Source organism: Hippocampus guttulatus, chromosome 12, assembly GCF_054856545.1.
Source record: "Hippocampus guttulatus isolate MCC_2025c chromosome 12, RoL_Hgut_1.0, whole genome shotgun sequence".
NCBI classification, from domain to species: domain Eukaryota; kingdom Metazoa; phylum Chordata; class Actinopteri; order Syngnathiformes; family Syngnathidae; genus Hippocampus; species Hippocampus guttulatus.
The window spans coordinates 7,490,391-7,510,475 of record NC_141272.1 but is presented as its reverse complement, the minus strand read 5'-3'; the positions used below and the strand labels follow the sequence as shown (position 1 = coordinate 7,510,475).

Here is a 20,085-nt window from a genome sequence, read left to right as displayed (position 1 = left end):
GAGCAAACCAACAACAAAGGCACTGATAGATTGCTGAGATTAGCTTCATTGACCGTACTGCTGAACAGTTCATTTAATACTCATGATCTGGCTAACTATTCCCACAGACACATATACACTTCTGGGTGTATCGCCCAAGGGGGCCCGCCTTCCTTCACACAATGCATACACATCCTCGTTGTACCTACTGTACGTCACATATAAACATACGACTACACTCGGCTGAAAGGTCAGTCTCCTCGCTAGAGCTCTGGGTGTCCTGAATTTTGCAAAAATCCATCCATTTGTCCATTTTCTGCACTGCATATCCTCACAAGGCTCGCTCGCATGCGAGCTGGATTTTTCAAAGTCCAATTTAGAAATTTCACCAGGCCGACCTCCAGGGATTTTTGCACAGATGCATATCTGAAATTGACGCCATCAAACAGGCCACTCGCACCACATTTCATGTAAATTTCTTATTCTTTTATAATGTCACAGTCTTTTTTTTTTTTTTTACACTCAAGGTTTAATCTCAGTACCTTTTACCGTTGGCTTTAATCCTCTCTGTACACTTGGTACCTGGCACCTCTGGTGGTCGTTCTGGATGCCCATCTCTCCTTTCTTGGGTATCCCCCTCAATGTGGATCACTGGCACATCCCTGGGGGCTCTTAAACGGGGTGTACTGCTGTCACCTGGCCCTGGTATAAACCCTGTTTGTTCTTGACTTGATCTACCCCAACTACAGTTAAAATGGGATTGTTTGAATCCCCTCCTTCTCTCACCAACAGGTATGTGCATTTGTGATTGTGGCCCATTTGTGCTTCCAGGAACCTCTCGCTGATCTCCGGCAGATGATTTGCCAATATCTACAATATCAGCTGCCAAGCGGTTAGCAAATTGCTCTATGTGTGGCTGGGGGTCTGCTGCACCCTCCAGGTCGATACTGTCCTCCGGATCAGCAATGATCTTGTTCTTCCGCATCAATGACTCAATAGAACTGGACCAGGTATCGTGGATCAGCATGTCAGTGATCTGGTCAGTCTTACCTCTTTGATAGAGACATGAGTCTGATTTGCACAGTCCTGTTGCTGCCACTGAGTTGCGGGGGTAGATATTCAGGGTATCTCCATGAACATTTTGGGCAAACCCATCAAATGAATTGGCTTTAATGGGTGAGTTAACGGTCAATCTTGAATCTGAGGAACGCCTGTCTGGGACTGATGACTGTCGTATGCAAAAGGGACTCCGGGGGGATGGCGGGAACAAGCTATTGCTCCACTCTTTAGTCTTGGCAATGCCGTGCTCTTTGTTTTCCTTGTCCATGTCCCGGAGCATAAACCTGTAGAACTCCTCTGTGATGCTCTCAGTGCTGGATTGTTTGGACAGGCAGGATGTCGTCCTGACATTAAGGTGACCATTTTTCTTGGATGCAGCCTGTTGCACAGCTGCCGCCAGGATGCTGCTGGCATTTTTCCCTGCGTAGTAGTCCAGAAGAAGGTCAAAGCCTCTGCCCTCAGTCTCCATCTGGTTGACCATGAACCGTGAAAATTCATCTGTGATACTCTCACAACTTGACTGCTTGGAAATAGAGCTACCGCGACTCAGGTTCTGGCCTAATCGACTACCGGGGCCAAGGGTATTTGGTGTACCCGAGGGGTCTGCGTCTTCCTCTGGAATGCTTTCATAACTCGAGGCCTTCCCACGGCTCCACCTCTCACACTGCAACCTGCTACGTGGCTGGCTTGTTTTGGATGTGTCCACTACATTAAGCTCAGGGCAGTTCATGATCCTGGCTGTGACTTCCGAGGCAAATAGGGCAAATGGGTCCTGCGATTCATCAAGGTTGACCGACTCATCAACCACACGGTTCACCAGGCGCTCCATCAACTCTGGCTGCTCCTCTGTTTTCTTTTTAATCTCACTGAGGCGTGGTGCTCGATGTTTCTTGGAGGTGACATTGTTGCTCTGACTCTCTTTCCTTCTGAATACTGTTCGGCAAGCAGGGATAAAGAAAGCCTCTGGGCCCTCCGCAGATGTCCCTTTGAGAGCACAGAACCAGGGTTGCTTCCCGGTTGAATTTTCAAGATATATAGCAGCTAGTTCTGTGGCCATAGACACCACTGTAGCAGCCAAATCATCAGCATAGCAGGTAATGGGTGTCCTGCTCTCTGAGTCCATTCTCCAAGACAAAAGTGAACTGCAAGAGTTGAGTGAAGACTGTGGGGTTAGAGAAGACTGTCTGCTGTCATTTGCTGTCGCAAATCGGCCCCGCCTCTCTGTGCCATGAACTGGGATGTCACTCACAGGGACTCTGACAGCAGTTGTATCATGGTGGCCCGACCAGTCTTTTGTATGTAGGGCAGACTTCAACTGACTTTGTGCACAGCATGCGTGCTGTGGTTGCTCTTTGCTGGATGTCGTAAAGAGAGATGTATTTACATCGCTTTCTTCAAACGCATTTGTGCTAATTCCAGGAACCGTGGTAAGATTATCTGTGCTTTGACGCATTCCACTGTGTTTGTCAGTGTTAGTGGATTGCCTGAAACCTGCTAACCCCTGTAACTGACTTAATGAGTCATTTCCCTTTGGGGGAACACACTGCTTGGAACAAGTACCAAGGTCCTGTGTCTCAAATGTCCCTTTATCACTTCTTGAAATGTGACTAATCTTTTTTTGTGCCTGGCAAAGGATCTCAAACAGCAAATTGTTTACACTGTCTTGCAGAAGAACCTGGAGGTGTGGTGCATCTTTCCCAGTCCCCTCCAATTCTTTTTTCCTTTTAGCTTTTTCTAAAGCGTACTTAAAAAGACTGTCGGCCATCTCATTGATTAATTCACTCACCTCACTTTCTTCAGTGTACAATTTTTTGGGGCAAGTAATGCCATCAACTATCTTGTTATGTGTGGACTCCAAGAGGTCAGCTACACTCCGGTAGCCATGTGGATCTGTCAGCACCCCGGCTGCTTCCCTATGAAAGACTTCAGCGATGTTTGCACGGAATGCGTCAACACTGGTACCTTCTGCAACACTACAATGTAGTGTGAAGGCTGCAGATGTTTGGGCAGCAGATATTAAACCCTGTGATGTTGTGTAGACTGCACTTAAATCTCTGTCATTATTGTCACCCTCCCCTGATGCATCCGTAAGCTCCAATGCTGCAACAGCACCAGCAACCTGAGCCATACTACAGATGGCTGAGGAGAAGGAGTAGTCGCTTTTCTCCTCCGGTTTCTCGAGCTCCGCTTCTGTGTCTTCTTCTGAAGTAGAATCCTGGGTGAGATGTCTCGCTAGCTGTGGGGATGTTATGGTGCCAATAACATTGGCAGCACAGGCCAAAGCCACCTCTAAAGGTTTAGATGGAGGTCCTCCATTATGGTGAGGAATCTGGGCTTTCTTTTCTGGCATCTCAATGTCTTTGGTGGTAGTATCCTGAACGGACACATTTGTCACCTGAGTCTCTGGCCACTCTGCAGTTCCATCTGCACTGTCTGGGCTTTGAACGATGACAATTTTGGGGAGTTCAAAGGAGCAGGTCTGCAGTTGGGAAGGCTGTTTTCTTGGTGAAAGTGCTGTGTTGGGGTGACACTGAGAATGTGGCACACTGACTGCAGCCTCAGAGATAAACGAGGTTTCATCTTGAGAAAGTCGTATGAAGGCATCTTGCAGGACTGACTCTGCCAGATTGGTGGCGTAGTAACCAGCTGATTCCTTTGTGTGCCGGCTGACCCGCTGATGTGCTTCTGTTTTCAAATCTGCACCCTCCCTTCTCTGATGATGAGCCAGCTGTCCCCTCTGACCCGTGACACCAGCATTATGTTTCTGCGCAACCTCTACCAAGCTCTCTGTCTGTTCACCAACTTCTGCCTCTGTTGAGAGAAAGAAAGAGTGGTAGAATCGTGAAAGGCCAGCAGATGTCCAATAACACATTAGATTAAGTGAGGTTGGACTTCAACAATATGTTCAATATCTCTTATTCTAGTTGGGAGTCCTCAGTGGTGTAGAACAGTAAAAAAGTCTGGTCAGTGTATCACAATTAGTTTACAAATTGTAACTGTCAACAGATTTCTTTTTCGAGAACAAGCACATACAGACAGAAACATTGTGTAATATGTAGTTTTAAAATATTAAGTACAATATAATTTTTGAAATGTGATATTCTGAAATGTTCTTATTAATATGAAGCCAGGTTTTCAAGTGAAAAATGGCCTGATTTTGGAATATGTCCAATGACACGATAGAAGAATACGGTTCATCGAAATATTTCTTCCCTATCTTACCTATCATAAGTTGTCTTGTTCAGAAGGAAGTTATTTTATTTAAATAAGTGGCCAATGTGATCGAAATAAAACAAAACCACACAAGCAGAGAGGGATATTCGGTAGCACGTCTGTCTCACAGCGCAATGGTTCATATCTTGGCTGTGGAATTATGCGCATTCATATATCTGAATATGAATGGCTGTCTCTATGCGCTATCAAATGGACCAGTCCAGGTTGTAGCCTGCCTCTCACCAAAAGTTATCTAGTTTTGGCTCCAGTTACCCTTGATGAGGACCAGTGGTAAAGTAAATGGATGGATGGAAGGCAAAAACACAGTAAAAAGAATGAAAGCAGAGAACATATTTGAAATTACGTATTCAGCCAGAATTTACCATTTCTAAAACCGTCATCTTCACTGTCATCTCCCATGTGTTCTGAAGCCGTCAGGAAGTCTTCCTCTATGGATGAAACTGAACGATTGGTGTCATCATCAACCCGTTGTCTGATTTGCCCTTGATGAAGCTGTCCTTCTTGTCCCCACTGGAAACCTGCAAGGAACCTGTTGATCTCAAAGATAATGCTGCTTGGTTGGATGAAGCGCTTTTGTCCTGGTCGCTGAAGAAGGCACACCCCCGTTCTTCTCTGCTGCTGTTGAGGACCAGAATATATATATATTTTTTTTAAAACAACAATATATCACATAGTTTGACTTTTTTTTTCTTCACACAAATGGTTATTTTTCTTTGCGGTAAAAATCTCCTACCTCGCGGACAGTGTCAGCTGCCACTTCACCTTCATCAGACCTGTCACTGCTTCCTGCTGATCCGGTCGGGGAACCTTCAAAATAAGGCTCCCAGACTTGATCAAAGCCGTGCTTTAGACATGTCACACCAGGAAGCAGTGACAGCGCTGACAAAGGCTGAAGTGACAGCTGAAACTGTCAGCAAGGTAAGAGATTTTTCTCTTTACTAGAAAAAGAAACATTTGTCTGGGAAAAAAAAACTTTGAACCTATTTTTAAAAACCAGAAGGCATGATGAACGCCACAGCGCATGACACTGTATGTCACGATGGAAATATGCAGTGTTTCACGCTTCGGTTCTTTCTCATCTCAATCTCAAACACTTGGAAGGCTACGAAAACACCCAGAGTCACCTGAGAAGGAGCTGTTGGGTGTGTTTGGCAACTGTCGGATCCTTCAAGGCCATCGAAGAAGAGGATCTCATTTTCTTTGGGCCGGTGAGCAGTTAGTAATTCAACAAGCTTTGGCAGGTCTGGAGACACCAGTGCCAGTTTCTGTGGAGAAGAGCATGCAAAATGGCTTCGCAGCATTACCAGCGCATCTTGAACACTGATTGCTCGCTACGGCCACTGGGAGCAGTTATCAAACCTTCACATTACCGTATATAAACAAATCGGCCATTATAATGACCTTATATGGAAAGCAAGGATACACGTTATGTGGATCTAATCTAACATGTGGTATTCATATGTTTGTTTGTTTTTTTTCCAAGGGGGGAATAGGAGAAAAAAAACAACAAGATTTTTGCTCACCTTAATGCTTTCGTCATCTCGACAATCTGTTTTCTGAGGGTCCAGTTTCACAAAACACATCTGGAAAGGACACATGGAGACAAGGTAAGAAACGTGTTTTTTTTTTTTGCATTGTTTGCTCATGCACATTTCAGCATTTGACCACCAGTTAAGGCAACCCCTAGCGCCACTGCTCTTTCTTTGGTATAGAAAATGCAGGGTTATACTTTTTTCACAATGTCACTTGAGTTAAAAAAAGACAAGCTGTCATGGTTGACAAAAGGGCTGTGAGGCAGTGGTTCCTTCATTTCATTCTCTCCCGTTCTGTCATACGTGCTTCATCTTTTATTTCCTATCTCACCCACCTTCGTCTCTAGCTACAGCCTTAATGGTTTATGATGGAGTCCTCATGTCAGCATGGGGAGCCAGGGACTGTTCACAAGGCTGGCAGTTTCATTCTTCAGCACACAGCCACTGATCTAAGGTGGCATAGTCAAGTACTTGCATGGCTAAATGGATGAAGTGAAGCTACAGTGGAGGAGGAATTGGATGGGAGGGGGCTCCCAGTTGAGCTCGGCTGCGCAACATGAATCAGTTGGGGGTGCGATGATTTTTGTGTCGTAGTCACGACATTTCTATATGTGTCTGACATCTAAGTGCAACCATTCTAGTCATCTTGCTGAGAAGTGAGTCATGGAGTCTTTCCAATGCAAAACACGCACAGGTGGAATCCTGCTCGCTCTCATTTACTTCAATCATCATCTGCACCACCTGCATCAACCACCTCCTCTCCTCCAGGCGTACCAAAATAGATACATAGTTCCAAATAATTACACCTTGCCACGTCGCCAGTTTGAAAGTCTGCTTTCAACTTTTCACAACATATCCTGCCTCACAGCTGGGATGCTCAAATGTTTTTCAAAAATGTTTTCACTTCTATTAAGCGGTGCTTGACTCAACAAGAAAGCCAAATATGTTACTTGAGTCATGTGGTCTTATAAAAAAATGTTCACAGAGATCAATTATAAATGAAGGATAAACATGCAGGGCTGGGTGCTATGGCCTTCAAATAAAATTGCCTAATTTTTTTCAACATACTGGTATATCCAATTTAAATCAATTGGTCGCCATTTCACTGACAGAAAAAAACAAATGTCGTTCAAAAATTTTGTTTTCCCACCTTTTGGGATTTGCTTAATTTCTCCTTTTACCCCAAAAACTGAAACAGTTTTTCCATCCATCCGGTCATTTTTTGATACCGCTTATATTAGGGTCACGGATGTGCTCGAGCCTATTCTTGCAAGCTTTGGGTGAGAGGCGGGGTACAACCAGGAGGGGATGCCGGCCAATCGCAAGAAACCGTTTTGTTTTGTTTTTTCCAGCATTCCCCACACCCCAGCTTCAACCTAGATCACAGGTTATCAAACTCCGGTCTTTGAGGGCCACTATCCTGCAAGGAATTTTAAAAACATTTACACATGTCCATATAAAATCTAAATTTAATGCCTGTTTACACCTTACAAACTAAGGAAATTGCTATTAAATGTGTAAAGAATAAATTATTCACATGTCCTTGATAGTGTCTGCTGTGTTGGGTCTGTCTCAGTGACAGTGTCAGACTGTTGTCTTCTTCTCTGATCAAAATAACATTGCCTTCTACTCTGATCAAAACAGTGTGTCCCCCTAGCGGATACTCCACCAATTGCACCTTATTAATAATATTCATTCCGTGTCTTTTATGCATTTTTCACTTTTAAATGATCCTGCGGGCCTGATCGAACCTCCTTGGGGGCCGGTTCCGGCCCGCGGGCCGTATGTTTGACACACCTGTTTTAGATGCTTCCCTCCTCCAACACACCTGATTCTAATGATCAGTTCATCAGCAAGCTGTGGAGAAGCCTGAAAATGATCCTGATCATTTGAATCTAATAACATGCAGGATAGCGGCCCTTGAGGAGTTTGATACCTGTGACCTACATCGACAGCAACATAATAGAAATATATGTTCTTTTCTTTACAGTTGATGTCAAATTAATTTCTTCCTCCTCATGGAAAAAAACACTCCTTAGGAAATGAACATGTTCAAGAATTTAAAGTAAAAATAGCTGTCAGACTGCACGGCAGTGGTGCATGTCTGCTGCCAAAGACGTGTACAGGAGATGTGAGGCAAACTCCTAGCAACATACCCAAAGCTATTATATTAATGCAGAATGTAGGTAAAAGCAGCAGGAGCCTCTGCTGGCACAATAAGGAGCATTATTTGGAGGGAAAGAGCAGATGGTGAGTGCAAAAAATAGACTTACTGTAAGGTGAAAGGCAAAATGTTTTGGACATTCTCGCCGTAGCAAATCAATGCCAGCATAAACAGTGTCGGGGTTGGATGTTCTCTCTAAGAACTAAAACAACCCTCCGCCCCCCCTAAAAAAAAGGACATCAAGTATCTCCTTTGTCTTTGTGTTCCTACTACCGGTAGATCTGAGAGGGCCAGAGTTGAGTGCTGTAAAATGTTACACACCTTTTTCAACTCATCTCACTTGCTCAGCCCATGTGCAATATTTGCTCTCTAAATTAATGATGAAAGACCTGGCTTTCTGCCCGTTAGTGTCATACCATGAAAAATGTAAAGCAGTTATATTTAGGGAAATAATTTACATAATATAAACACTTTATTCTGCCTGTCATCACCTCATCACTTCACTTAAAGAGAACGAGGCCTAAATAATTCATGTTTGACTTTGTGGAGGAAGAGAGGAGGGGTATATTTGACCTCATCAAACAATGAGGGCCAGAGGCAGTTGATAAGAGGTGTCAAGGGAAACGCCCTGATTCTATCAGTTTGACACCAGACGTACCAGACAAGAACAAGAACATTTGGTGTCGGACATTCCCTGACTTAAGAAGTGACCATGTTTCTTGTGTAGGCAATTGTCATGGACGGAAATATTCCACAAGCCCATGTAAAATGCCTGTTCTTTATAACGTAAAGCTGTTGAATGAATTAGAATGAGGGCAACAAGGTCAACTTGGTCAATGTGTGCAGACAGAACAAGCGGGTGTGCAGCAACGGATCAGCCACCCGCGATAAGTCACTGAGCAAGGCACTGAAAACACTGAACGGCGCTACAGAAGTCGCCCCCTCGTGTTTGCTACTGTGTGGGGTTGTTACATGCACAACATACTGTATGTTTCTTTGAAAACAAATGACGTATGTTAATTTATGAAAATAGCATTCTTCTTTTCAAATATGGAGTGGAAATCCGTCTGCAGCCACATTGCAAATATTACCACGATAAACAAATCATTCGTTCATTCATTCATTTTCCAAACCGCTTTATCCTCACCACGGTCGCGGGAGTGCTGAAGCCTATCCCAGCTGCCTTCGAGCACTAGGTGGGGGACACCCTGAACCATTTGCCAGCCAATCGCAAGGCAAACAGAAACGAACAACCATCCGCGCTCATACTCACACCTAGGGACAATTTAGAGTGTTCAACCAGCCTGCCATGCATGTTTTTGGAAAGTGGGAGGAAACCGAAGGACCCGGAGAAAACCGGGGAGAATAATGCAAACTCCACACAGGAAGGCCGTTGTGGGAATTGAACCCGGTACCTCTGCACTGTGAAGTTGACGTGCTAACCACTCGACTACCGGACTGCCTTAAAAAAAAAAAAAACGGTACCGAAAGAGTGAAAAGATTTAACTCTGTCGAAGTCAGTCTTTTTTTCAAAGCGGAGAATGCGGAGAAAATGTGACACATCATTGGCGCAATTGACACAAGAACTGGACATAAGCGTGAAGTTGATGAAAAGACTTGATGATGCCGAGGTGTCTCATTTAACAGTAAATAAACGACCGCAAATTTCTAAAAGGTTTTAAGGGCAGGTGGATGCAAAATGCTTCGAGATTTAACTCGGTTCATGGAACACTGTGTGGTCCTGTTGGTAACTGGGAGTTCCTGTTTTTTTGTGTCAGCGCTTTTGATTTACCACCTGCCAGTCATCATATGTTGAATAAATAATTTGACACAGCAACCTAATTGGTATCTGACGATCTGGAAACATTACGGTAGAAGTGGCATAATGAAGCATCCTGGTTGGAAGGCATTTCATGGTGTTTTCTGTTTTTCAGATTTTGCCAAAAGCCACCAATTGTTCCTGACCTGACCAAACTAACTTTAAAAAGAGGCCTGACCAGAGTGCATGTCGTGAAGAAGAGCAGCGTCGTGAAAAGTAAGGTGAGTGCCTGACAGTTTTGGTGATGTACCTTCATCCATGTTTCTTTGGAGCGGAACAGTTCAGGCTGGTTTCCTTCAGCGTGGCGGGATGTGCTACGTGCTACTTGCATCAGCTCATAAACAGTGACATTCGGGTTAGGCGATAAATCCCTATGTTATGGCTCGCGATCGATACCAGTGGAAAATATGTTTGCGAGAAAACAAAGTCTGGAAGAAATTTCTCTTTCAGCCAGCTAGGTGGCTTGTTCGTGTTTACAGAGGAAACAGAAGCTCGGAAGACAAGTGAGAGCAAACCCTCAGCCTCCCCAAATTGTCGCCTTTGCAATTTCAATATTCTCCTACATTGCGATGTCGATTAGATTTTGATTCATTGTTCAGCCCTAACGACTAACCCAACAAAAGGAGAGATGAAAAGTAATATGGTATGCGTCTGAAACGTTGGGACAATTTACAATGGAAACATGGAAAAATTTTAAAAAAGAAGAAAAAAATATATATTTTTCTGAAGTGAAGGGAAAGTCACTGCTTGATAGAATCTGGGCCAGTGCTCAAGTAATTGAGCCTACTTTATGCCTGAGTGCAGCATGGAATTTTACACCCTGCACATGTGTGTACCGTATGTGCGTCGTCGACCGCAGCATCCGAGGAAAACAGACCGGTTCTTATTGTTCTAGCATATTTACACATAAATCCCATTTTGTGTCAAATCTTCGACAACATGCACAGTGACCAGCTGCCAGTTTCCTTTCATCACATGCCCACAAATAAATCTCATTTCCCCCATACGATAATGTCTGCACAGACTTGGTCAATACACAAAACCATTACTGAACATTTCAGTCTCATTTGACACTTGAAGATTTGTCCTGCTCTCTCTCTCTCTCTCTCTCTCTCTCTCTCTCTCTCTCTCTCTCTCTCTCTCTCTCTCTCTCTCTCTCTCTCTCTCTCTCTCTCTCTCTCTCTCTCTCTCTCTCTCTCTCTCTCTCTCTCTCTCTCTCTCATCCTCCCACACGCAGCTGTTGCCCTTCTTTCTGTCTCCCTTTTGCTTATACTGTGACTCCTGTTTACTTTCAAATCAAATCAAACTCCAGTATTTACTGTGCACTTGTGACGAGCACGCTCTTCTTTTGCCAGTTCAAATATAAACCTATACACCATTTGAAACCAGTACTGCAGGTATTGGCAGCTTGTGAAAACAATTGTAAAAGATGAGAGCGCGACATCTGACGTTTTTGTTTTTTTCCCAAACAGACTTATTTATGGGCTCCAACAGTCACAGCCAATTTGCTTTGCTCTCTTCACCCTGCATTCGCTCGCTGCATTCTTAGTGTCCCAGATTTGCAGATTTGTGTTAAAACGGCATACGCAATCAATATGAAGATCTTTAGATCTTTTTTTTTAATTGAAAAAAACATGGTGGCTTTGCAAAAGAAAAAAAATCCTCATTAGTACACATCATGATTTAACAGTCAGTATAATAAACTGCGGATGATATGAACACACACACACACACACGGATAAACATATTGACTCTTATTGGTGTCAGGTATTAATGGAAAACATGCACATTATAGTTAAGCATTTAATTTGAGTTGGATTGATTACCGTTCATTAACCAATTTTATTGTTGTTTATGTGCTATTCTTTATCGGTTTAAAAAAAACAACTAAACATTAAAAATTAAGTAATATCACACAAGCGGGATTTTGTAACTGGCTTGGTCATTGTCATGGTAAAAGCAGATGTTTGCAAAAGTCTTATTTTGATGACACAACTCAAATGATGACCTGATTATTAAAACTAGTTGATAATCGATTAGTTGTCACTTAATCTTGACACCTTTGGATGAGTTGTAGTAGCTGTGGCAAGAGCCGAAAGTCTCAACAAAAGAGTCACCGTCAATCGGTAATTCAACTCAACGCTATTTATGTCGCGCTTCAACAGGAGCTGTAGCTGTGAACAAATCACACTGCCTCCTATTTTAGCACAAATGAATCTGTCTTTCCTACGCAGAACCATTTCTAGCATTAAACTGAATCGCATGTATGTGTAACCTTCTTCCAAAAACAAAGCGAATATGGACGAACTCCTCAGCGCTTAGGCCCCCTTTACATTTGGCAATGCGCGCGGCGCTTGCGTACGCCCTAATCAAGTGTTGGATTTGACACCGCAGTCTAATTGGAGTCGTGCAGAAGTGGCGGCGCTGTCACCACTCCTACTTGTCCCCGGTTTGCCCCAATGCACATTGCACCGCACTCATCCACGCTTCGGCTCAGTTTCGATATGCCAACCCCGTTCGCGATACCACGCTGTATTATTAAGAAGTTTGGAGTCATCCCTTTGGTTTTTCACAAGCGCTAAACATTGCGCCGCTGAATAGATGATATGTCGTGATCATTTTGTTTGTAGTGTTTCAAAAATGTTTACGCTAGCGCCGCTTTACATGCGGGTTTGCGCCTGCCTTTCGGATCCAATATTTAAAGCGCACGAAATCAGCCAGCGTAATTCATCTCAGGTACGTCGAATGATGGCGCACATGCTAAACGTGTTTGATTTTGATGATACTCCTCTCAGAAGGTGCAAAATGAACAACGGAGACATTTTGCGCATTTGTCAGATGCAGTCCTGTGTGCGCCTGGTTAGTAAATCAGCTTCCACATTTATTTGGGTGAGTTGAACCTTGTGTACATTTTCCAAGTGCAAACCTAGTAAATCAGCCACTTAAAATTCAAACGGGATCATGAAGTTCTTTTTTTTTTTTGTTTCCGTGCCGGAAATGTTTTAGTGTTTTTGCAGTCTTACAAGTGTCACGTGAAATTAACCAAAAACAAAGCCTCTTCAGTTCAATGATGGATACTGTGAATATTGTGAAACGTGTTGTCGTCAGTTGACGATCTTATTTTGTTGCTGAAGGACTTCATTGAACACAAACCGTCATTGAACCCCAGATTGGAAATTCAAATTTACAAGCAGTACAGGATAAAGAAGCACAAAGATCGCAAGAACTGCCAAGAAATAAAATACATATACCGGTATTATAAGAAACTATTCTACACAACTACTATGAAGTGAATGAGTATGTTTTGCAGCAGCAGATGTAACCCAAGGTAGACTCTTGTTTTGGTCTCATAACAGAGAATTGACTCATCAATTCTTTGATTGTGAAGAATTCTCTGGATTGTGTTACTGTGAGTTAACTGGATCTTGAAGCGGTTTTAAGAAACTGCCTCAATCATCAGGACACTACTGATTCAGTCATAACTAGCTTGTAGTCGAGGAAATGACAGTACTACAAAGCATCTGCTATGGGAAGTTCAGCTCCATGATTGTTTTCTATATGTGCCCTGTGATTGACAAGTGACCAAATCAGGGTGTACCTCGCCTGTCGCCCAGCTCACCTGTGACCCTAAGAGGCATAGAAAATGGACGGCTTGAAAGAAGCCCAAGGTTTTCACTTGATCCTACTCTACTGGCTCGTTCCATAACAAAGCGTAGTGATAAATCGGGTCACAACCCAGCTTATAATGCAGGACTAGTATGTTCCGCAAAAAGGCAGACATTAAGACTGAGGTTCCAGGCAAAGATGAGCATGTTTAAAATAACAAGGTTCACCTTCCTGTCGTAAGTCAACGCTCCAGCTGTGGCTGATGGCATATTTATTCTGCTCTCTGGGCAGGGAATGGAAATGTCACAATGTGGAGACTTGCTTGAATCCAATGACGAATGGATTGTTCTCCTCGAGCTTCTAAGCCCCGGAGGCCAAAGGATGTAAGCAATGGGCGGCGTTAAAATAGGACATTCTGACAACGGCAAGAATTAAAAAAAAACATTTTTTTTTAAAAGAAAGCCCCTAATTCACTTTTGTATGCTAGATATTCAATTTCCATATCATAATAATATGAATCCATAATTGAGAGAGAATGCAATGATATAGCAGTACACTACAGTGAAGTTAACTTTGTATTTGCCAAAGAGTAAAAAAAAAAAAAAAAAACAACGTCAATGTCAAAATTCTAATATCAAATATCTCTGGGTTGGGATGAGATTCTGTGCCGTACAACATGAGTGACTGATGAAAGGAGACAACATCCTCGAGCCTGAGGTGGGTGAGGGGAAAACGGATGATCGGAATGTTTTCATATTTTATGAAGCTCACAGTTTTTGCTTTCCAGCACTCACTCTTTTTTGAAAAATCTTTTTTAACCGCTAAAAATATTGGAAGGTTGGAGTTAATTAGTGTACAAAATGAATAAAAACAAACAAACAAAATCCATGCATCAACTGATTTATTCAGAGCAGTGGCAGCTGGTAGAATTTTCATGGGAGCGGAGCTATAAAACACACACGCGCGCACACCCGCACACAGTATTTTGTCTTGACTGCAATTGTTTTTCAAATTACTATTCCCTTACGAAAAAGTAGTAGATATGAAGTTTACTTTATAGAGCATACTCAAGTCTAAGTATTCAAAATGTACTTTTTCATGCTAACCTGGAACAAATTATGTTTTAAAAGGAGACTAAAAGTACCGGTACTTGGTTGTATACTTTCCAGTACAAGACAAGTACTGTATACTCAAGCATACTCCTGTGAAGTTTATAAACAGTATTTGAAAAGTACACTCAAAGTATACGGCCTCCATTTAATATTGAAAAAACGTTTACTGATAATATACTTGAATGTATTACTTTTTGCTCAGGGTTAGGAGTGGAACATATTGCAAAATCAATGTATGGTTTGGTTCATGTCTTGGTTTTGGGCTCATAGTTTTCGGTTCAGTTCCGTATGGGTTGGCTCAATTTTGAAAAATCTATTAAGTCTTGCATAGTTAGGTTGAATGTAAAAGTACATATTTACTTGTTCTGTTTTTCTACTTTCTCTTTTTCAGAATTTTTGCTGCTGTAAATTGCGAATTTCTCCATTGGGAGACAAAGAAAGCTTTTTCTTCTTCTTCTTCTTCTTCTTAAACCATTATTTTAATGACTATTATTGTTGTTGTAGTATTTCATTTATTATTTTGTATTTCTACCTATTGCATAGCGGCATGATGGTTCCACTGGTTAGCACATCCGCCTCACAGTGCGAAGGTGCAGGTTGCGATTCAGGGTCCAGACTTCCTGTGTGGAGTTTACATGTGTGGGTTTTCTCCGGGTACTCCCATTTTCCTCCCACATTCCAAAAACATGCACGGCAGGTTAATGGGGCACTCTAAATTGTACCTACTGTAGGTGTGAGTGTGAGCGCGGATGGTTGTTGGTCTATGTGTGCCCTGTGATTGGTCCGCAACCGGTTCAGGGTGTCCCCGCCTACTGCCCAATGACAGCTGGGATAGGCTCCAGCGCGGCAGCGACCCTCGTGAGGATAAGTGGACTCGAAAATGGATGGATGGATGGATGGATGGATGGAACTATAGCACGTAGTGGGTTTAGAGCATTCACTGAGGTCAAAGTTATTGAAATGTATTTTAGTGGGTACAGTATTCCAGGACCCCCCCCCCCCTCCCCCCAAAATGACTTTTTGGAGCGCTTGCGAATGTTTTACATCGATGAATTGAAATGACACATAAACGCACCCCTTGTAACGCTTGCAGTTTTTTTGAAGACGTCAAAGCTTTCATTGAAGGCCACTATTTGCACTATTCTGCAGCTGAACACGCCGGGTTTCAATTGCATGTGATAGTGTTTGATTCAGAGTTACAGTAATTAAAGAAAATACATTCTCATTGCAAGCGCCTTTTCTACAAACAAATCAGAGGCAGCCATCAAAGCAATTGGGCCGATGATTGCCTTGTTCCATTCTTAACAGCGATCCACTGAACGTTAGCACTGTGGTGACACCGCAAAGAGAGCAGTGTGATAGCTTGTCGTAATAAGATTGCGGTTTAGGCGCCACGCTCCAATTCACTTCACAATCCATCTCTTACAATGTCTTTGTGTTTTCCACTTCGCCGTCTTTTCTGCTTTTGTTTGCAGTTCAGTTTTGTGAGTGAAACGCCAGAGACTGCATTATCAATTGCATGCCCCCCATTTGACTGATTGGCCTTGTAATGTGTCGACAGCCTGACAGAGAATTCAGTCAGAGGAGCAATTTATCGTTTCAAATTCTGAGAGTTGACGCGGTGGGAGGAGAGGTTGCATCTGTTTATGCTCACGTGAAAGGGAATCTGTTGTAAAGAAAAGAAAGGACCATGGACTGAAGGAAGCACAAAGCAAAAAGGAGAAGGACAGTCATGGCAAAAAGGGCAAATGTGATGACGCAAGGACTTAAAATGGAAGTCAAAGCGACATACTAAATTCACATTGCGATCAATCCAGATGCGAGCTGAAGCGGTTATTTTTGATTTTTTTAGAAAAGTGGGAAAGAATGAGAGTGAGCAACTTCATTCCACCTTGAGGAGATGAAATGCAGTCTTTTTATCAGGCTGCCGCTGCTGTGTGGGTCTTATTTATTAGGACGAGATTTCACATCATGTTATGAGAGACAGCGGCCTTTCACTCTGAGTAGCTATTTAAACTTTTATCTCCTTCAAAGGGAATTAAATAGAGTCCTCTGTGAAAAGGTCTAAGATATGATACTGTGATGAGACATCTTTTGTGCCAACGCATCTTATGACGTTTTCAACGCCTCTCGATTTCAAAAATGGCATATAAACATTCACCCTTCTCAAAAAAAAAAATAGAGATAATTCTGCTTTTCATCAAGTTGACATCCAGGAGGCATTCTGATGAGATGCCCGAGCCACTTCATCTAGCTCCTCTCAATGCGAGGGGCCCGCGACTTGACATATTAGTATGACAACACCCGCTCTCAACTCACCATGGGCACCTCTAGAGCGAAAGAGAGTCAAAACCCTCTCCAGAGGACTGGTAGCAGAACCCAAGATATGACTGGAAGCGACTCCGACGATGTCGTATCAGAATGTCTTTGCCTTTCACACTGGCGCAGAGGTGAAATTGCCCTAGAGCTAGCTTCTGTAGCCAAGGTCCCCGCCTTTGACCGCTGCCCAGTTCACTACCCACCTGACCCCTTTGGCCACTCCCATAGGTGGTGAACCCACGAGGCAGACCCACGTTGCCTTTTCGGGCTGTGCTGGGCCCCGTGGGTGCAGCCCGGGCTCGCCAGCGAGCACCACCTCCAGGCCTGGCCCCAGGCAAACAAGGTCCATACATTGTATAGTGGTACCTCTACTTGTCAAATTCATTGGTTCTGGAAGAAATTTCTTCACTAGAAAATTTTGCAAGTAGAGACGTGTTTTCCATGTAAATGCTCTAATCCGTTCCAAGCCCCCCAAAATTCTGACATAAATGTTTTGTCAAGCATAAAAATGCATCAAAATATGTAAGATATATGTTACAATTAGATTATTGCACAGTAAATGAGAGTTGTGCATAATGTAAAAAAACTAAGAAAAGAGTAAAGAATAAAAATGATGGTCATTGAACTTGACTGCGTCCTCATCGTTTTTTCGCCCCCTTTAGTCCATGTTCTCTGTCAGAAGTGTTTTTTGCCTGGTATTTTGTAAATAATTGATCAGAGGACGTTTCCTTTTGTCGGCTTCGAACAATCCTTCGCCTTGACTGGTAAACACTTTTTTTCTGGATGATTCACGTTTACGTAAAACTATCCGAACGTATATCACACTATATCGAGTGTGTGCACGGCAAATGGAGTTGTCCTGAAACATCATCGTTTTGACAGTGAGAGTTAGAACGGTTGGCCCACTGTCATTTGTGGCTTCCACAACTTGAAGATTCTACATGAGAAGTGAACAGCTTCATCTATGTTGCCAAAAGGGGTGCACACGTTTCATCATTTACAGTCTGCTTCTCACCATGGTGCAGCTGCTCTCTGTGTTGTCGTCCAACAGGCCCAGTCTGCACAGAACTTTGTTATTCCTCAGCCAATAGTCTGATGAGTCCAGCACACCGTTACTGCACAGAACCTGCAACAAAATCAATCACCTTTGATGTCCAACACATACTGTAGGTCGACAACAATGACCATTTTGAATAGTTTTTATTCAAATGTGTAACACACATTCCAAATTAAAATTTTTGTATCTGCACTTGTTTTCTAGACATATATGTGTGTTGCCACAGCTCATCAGAACTTGCAGGCCCAATAATGAGACAGATATCAGGACATTCAAGGGGAAGGCAGTTAAGCTTGTGAGTTACAGGCAAGTATGTACAGAGAGTGTGATGGTAACTGCACAAAAATGTTCAGAGAAAGGTCAAATTAACCCAAACACACTGGAAATGGAAACTCAATTTAGCTTTCACCCCAGTCCAATGATCTATTCTGGCTGTGCTCCTCTCTCCCTGGAAGAGGGAGACGATACATCTATTGCGTTGACCTGAAGGCCCGGCGGTTGCGCTTATTGCGCTACTCCCAAAGGATGAAATGGAAAGGAGCTCCCAAACAGACCAACTCGCACAAAACTGGAATACACATTTCAAGAAGAATCCATGCAGAAGACAAAGAAAATTGATTGATTATTTTCCTCCATGACACCGTTGTTGTTTTTTTTTCCCTTACCTTTTTACAAGCGCTGATGGTAGAGGCTACTGTGCTCTCTGTGCTGCTTCCGTCTACCTCCACAGACTCAGAGTCTTCAAACATGGCAGATGATTGGAAATTACTGTAAGACCAAAAAAAATAAAAAATGTCAGAGCAAATTCTTGTCAAAATGTTCAAAGACTTGCTTTTGATTGGTCTTGAATCAGAAGCACCGGTTTAGACTGGCGCTGACTCGAGCAGTAAAATGCCTGCCGCTTGTGTTCTAACTCACACTTCTCAAGCCAAGAAATGCAAGTTGGAGTCATGTACAGTACTTTTAGAGTACTAACTGTCGGAACGCAGGTTGCCAGGAATGGCATATGTGGGCCGCTTCCGTGGAGAAATTGGACAAGATCTGATTGTTGATACTTTTTTTTTAATGAACCAAGTGCCAGAAAACATGCATAATGATTACAACGTTTTAATGGGTGACAATAAGTTACTTCAAATCTGACTGATGATCGCAGGTGGAAAACCGATGGATGATGTATCCTGATTTCAATGTAATCAGCGCTCATGACTCAAAATTGACAAGAAGAAAACAGCTCAAACCCCTAGTGGGAAGTATTAGCGTTTTGTTTTATTTTTTAGACCTTGTAACAGGTAACTGGCCCAGGATGAGCACCAAGTCTAAAAAAAGCAAGTGGAAGGAACTGAAAACCAAACAGCATTCCATTGTGTTTTCACTTCATCACCAACCCACCCTAAGCACTTTGCATTTGTAATTTGCCAATTATATTGAACCCCTATTTTTTATATATTATATAATATTAATAGTTTTACCCACCCCGCATGCTTCAAACACACTAAAACAAACTTCAATTGATTAGAACGCACTATTTAGGACACAGTCCAAACGTATTTCAGTACCAAAAATCGCTGCTAGCATGTGTCTGTAAGAGGCAGGGCAGGGTGAGGTGGCGTGAGACTATGGTGGGTCTGCATGTGAATGTCTGGGTAGCTCTTGTACGGTAAAATAAAATAATCACTTCGGAATGCTTTTTCTGTCAAATGTCAGCTTTAAAACAGCAGAACAACCAAAGCTTTTTTGCAATGGCACTCACGTGGAGCAATTTCACAAAGAAATAGGGCACGGGTGCTAATGGACAAGAGAGCGGTTGTCTTTCTGTACCTCACATATATCAAAGCTAATTGTAAGCTTTTTCCCTTAAAAAGCCTGAGGACCACCAACCATCTATTTGATCTCAGGGAACATTCCCCAGGGCAAATTTTGGTGTCGGGGGGACGACTGAGCTGGAAATGCAGGGACAAGACGATGTACAGCAGATAAGTGGATCTGATGTGCTCTTAAGTGCCTTCTCTGAGGAACACAACAAAACACCTGTCAAGAAGCGTGCAGACTTTTGCACTGACTGCTGCTAGGAATGTGACATAAAGACATCACAATTTGTCTGCCATTGATATTTTACGCAGAGCAGATTCTAGTAGAAATAGCTGGTGTTATTTCCTCTCTTTCTCGGCTGTTTTCGGAAACAAATAATTCCTATTGTCTCTTGT

General features: G+C 42.8%; 1 protein-coding gene across 4 annotated transcripts in view; it reads right to left on the bottom strand.

Annotated features, from left to right (window-relative positions):
* sphkap (SPHK1 interactor, AKAP domain containing) overlaps window positions 1–20,085 on the bottom strand; it is a 60,056-nt gene that overhangs the window by 6,372 nt on the left and 33,599 nt on the right. For all 4 annotated transcript variants that reach the window (XR_015102443.1, XM_086125340.1, XM_086125342.1 and 1 more), the window contains exons 2-7: window positions 18,547–18,649; window positions 17,840–17,950; window positions 5,796–5,855; window positions 5,397–5,537; window positions 4,635–4,890; window positions 522–3,849 (exon numbers count right to left, since the gene is read on the bottom strand). Coding sequence is in view for 3 of the 4 variants with exons in the window: in XM_086125340.1 (XP_085981466.1) it covers window positions 522–3,849; window positions 4,635–4,890; window positions 5,397–5,537; window positions 5,796–5,855; window positions 17,840–17,950; window positions 18,547–18,649 (3,999 nt within the window). In the remaining variant the exon portion in view is untranslated. The remainder of the gene's footprint in view (window positions 1–521; window positions 3,850–4,634; window positions 4,891–5,396; window positions 5,538–5,795; window positions 5,856–17,839; window positions 17,951–18,546; window positions 18,650–20,085) is intronic.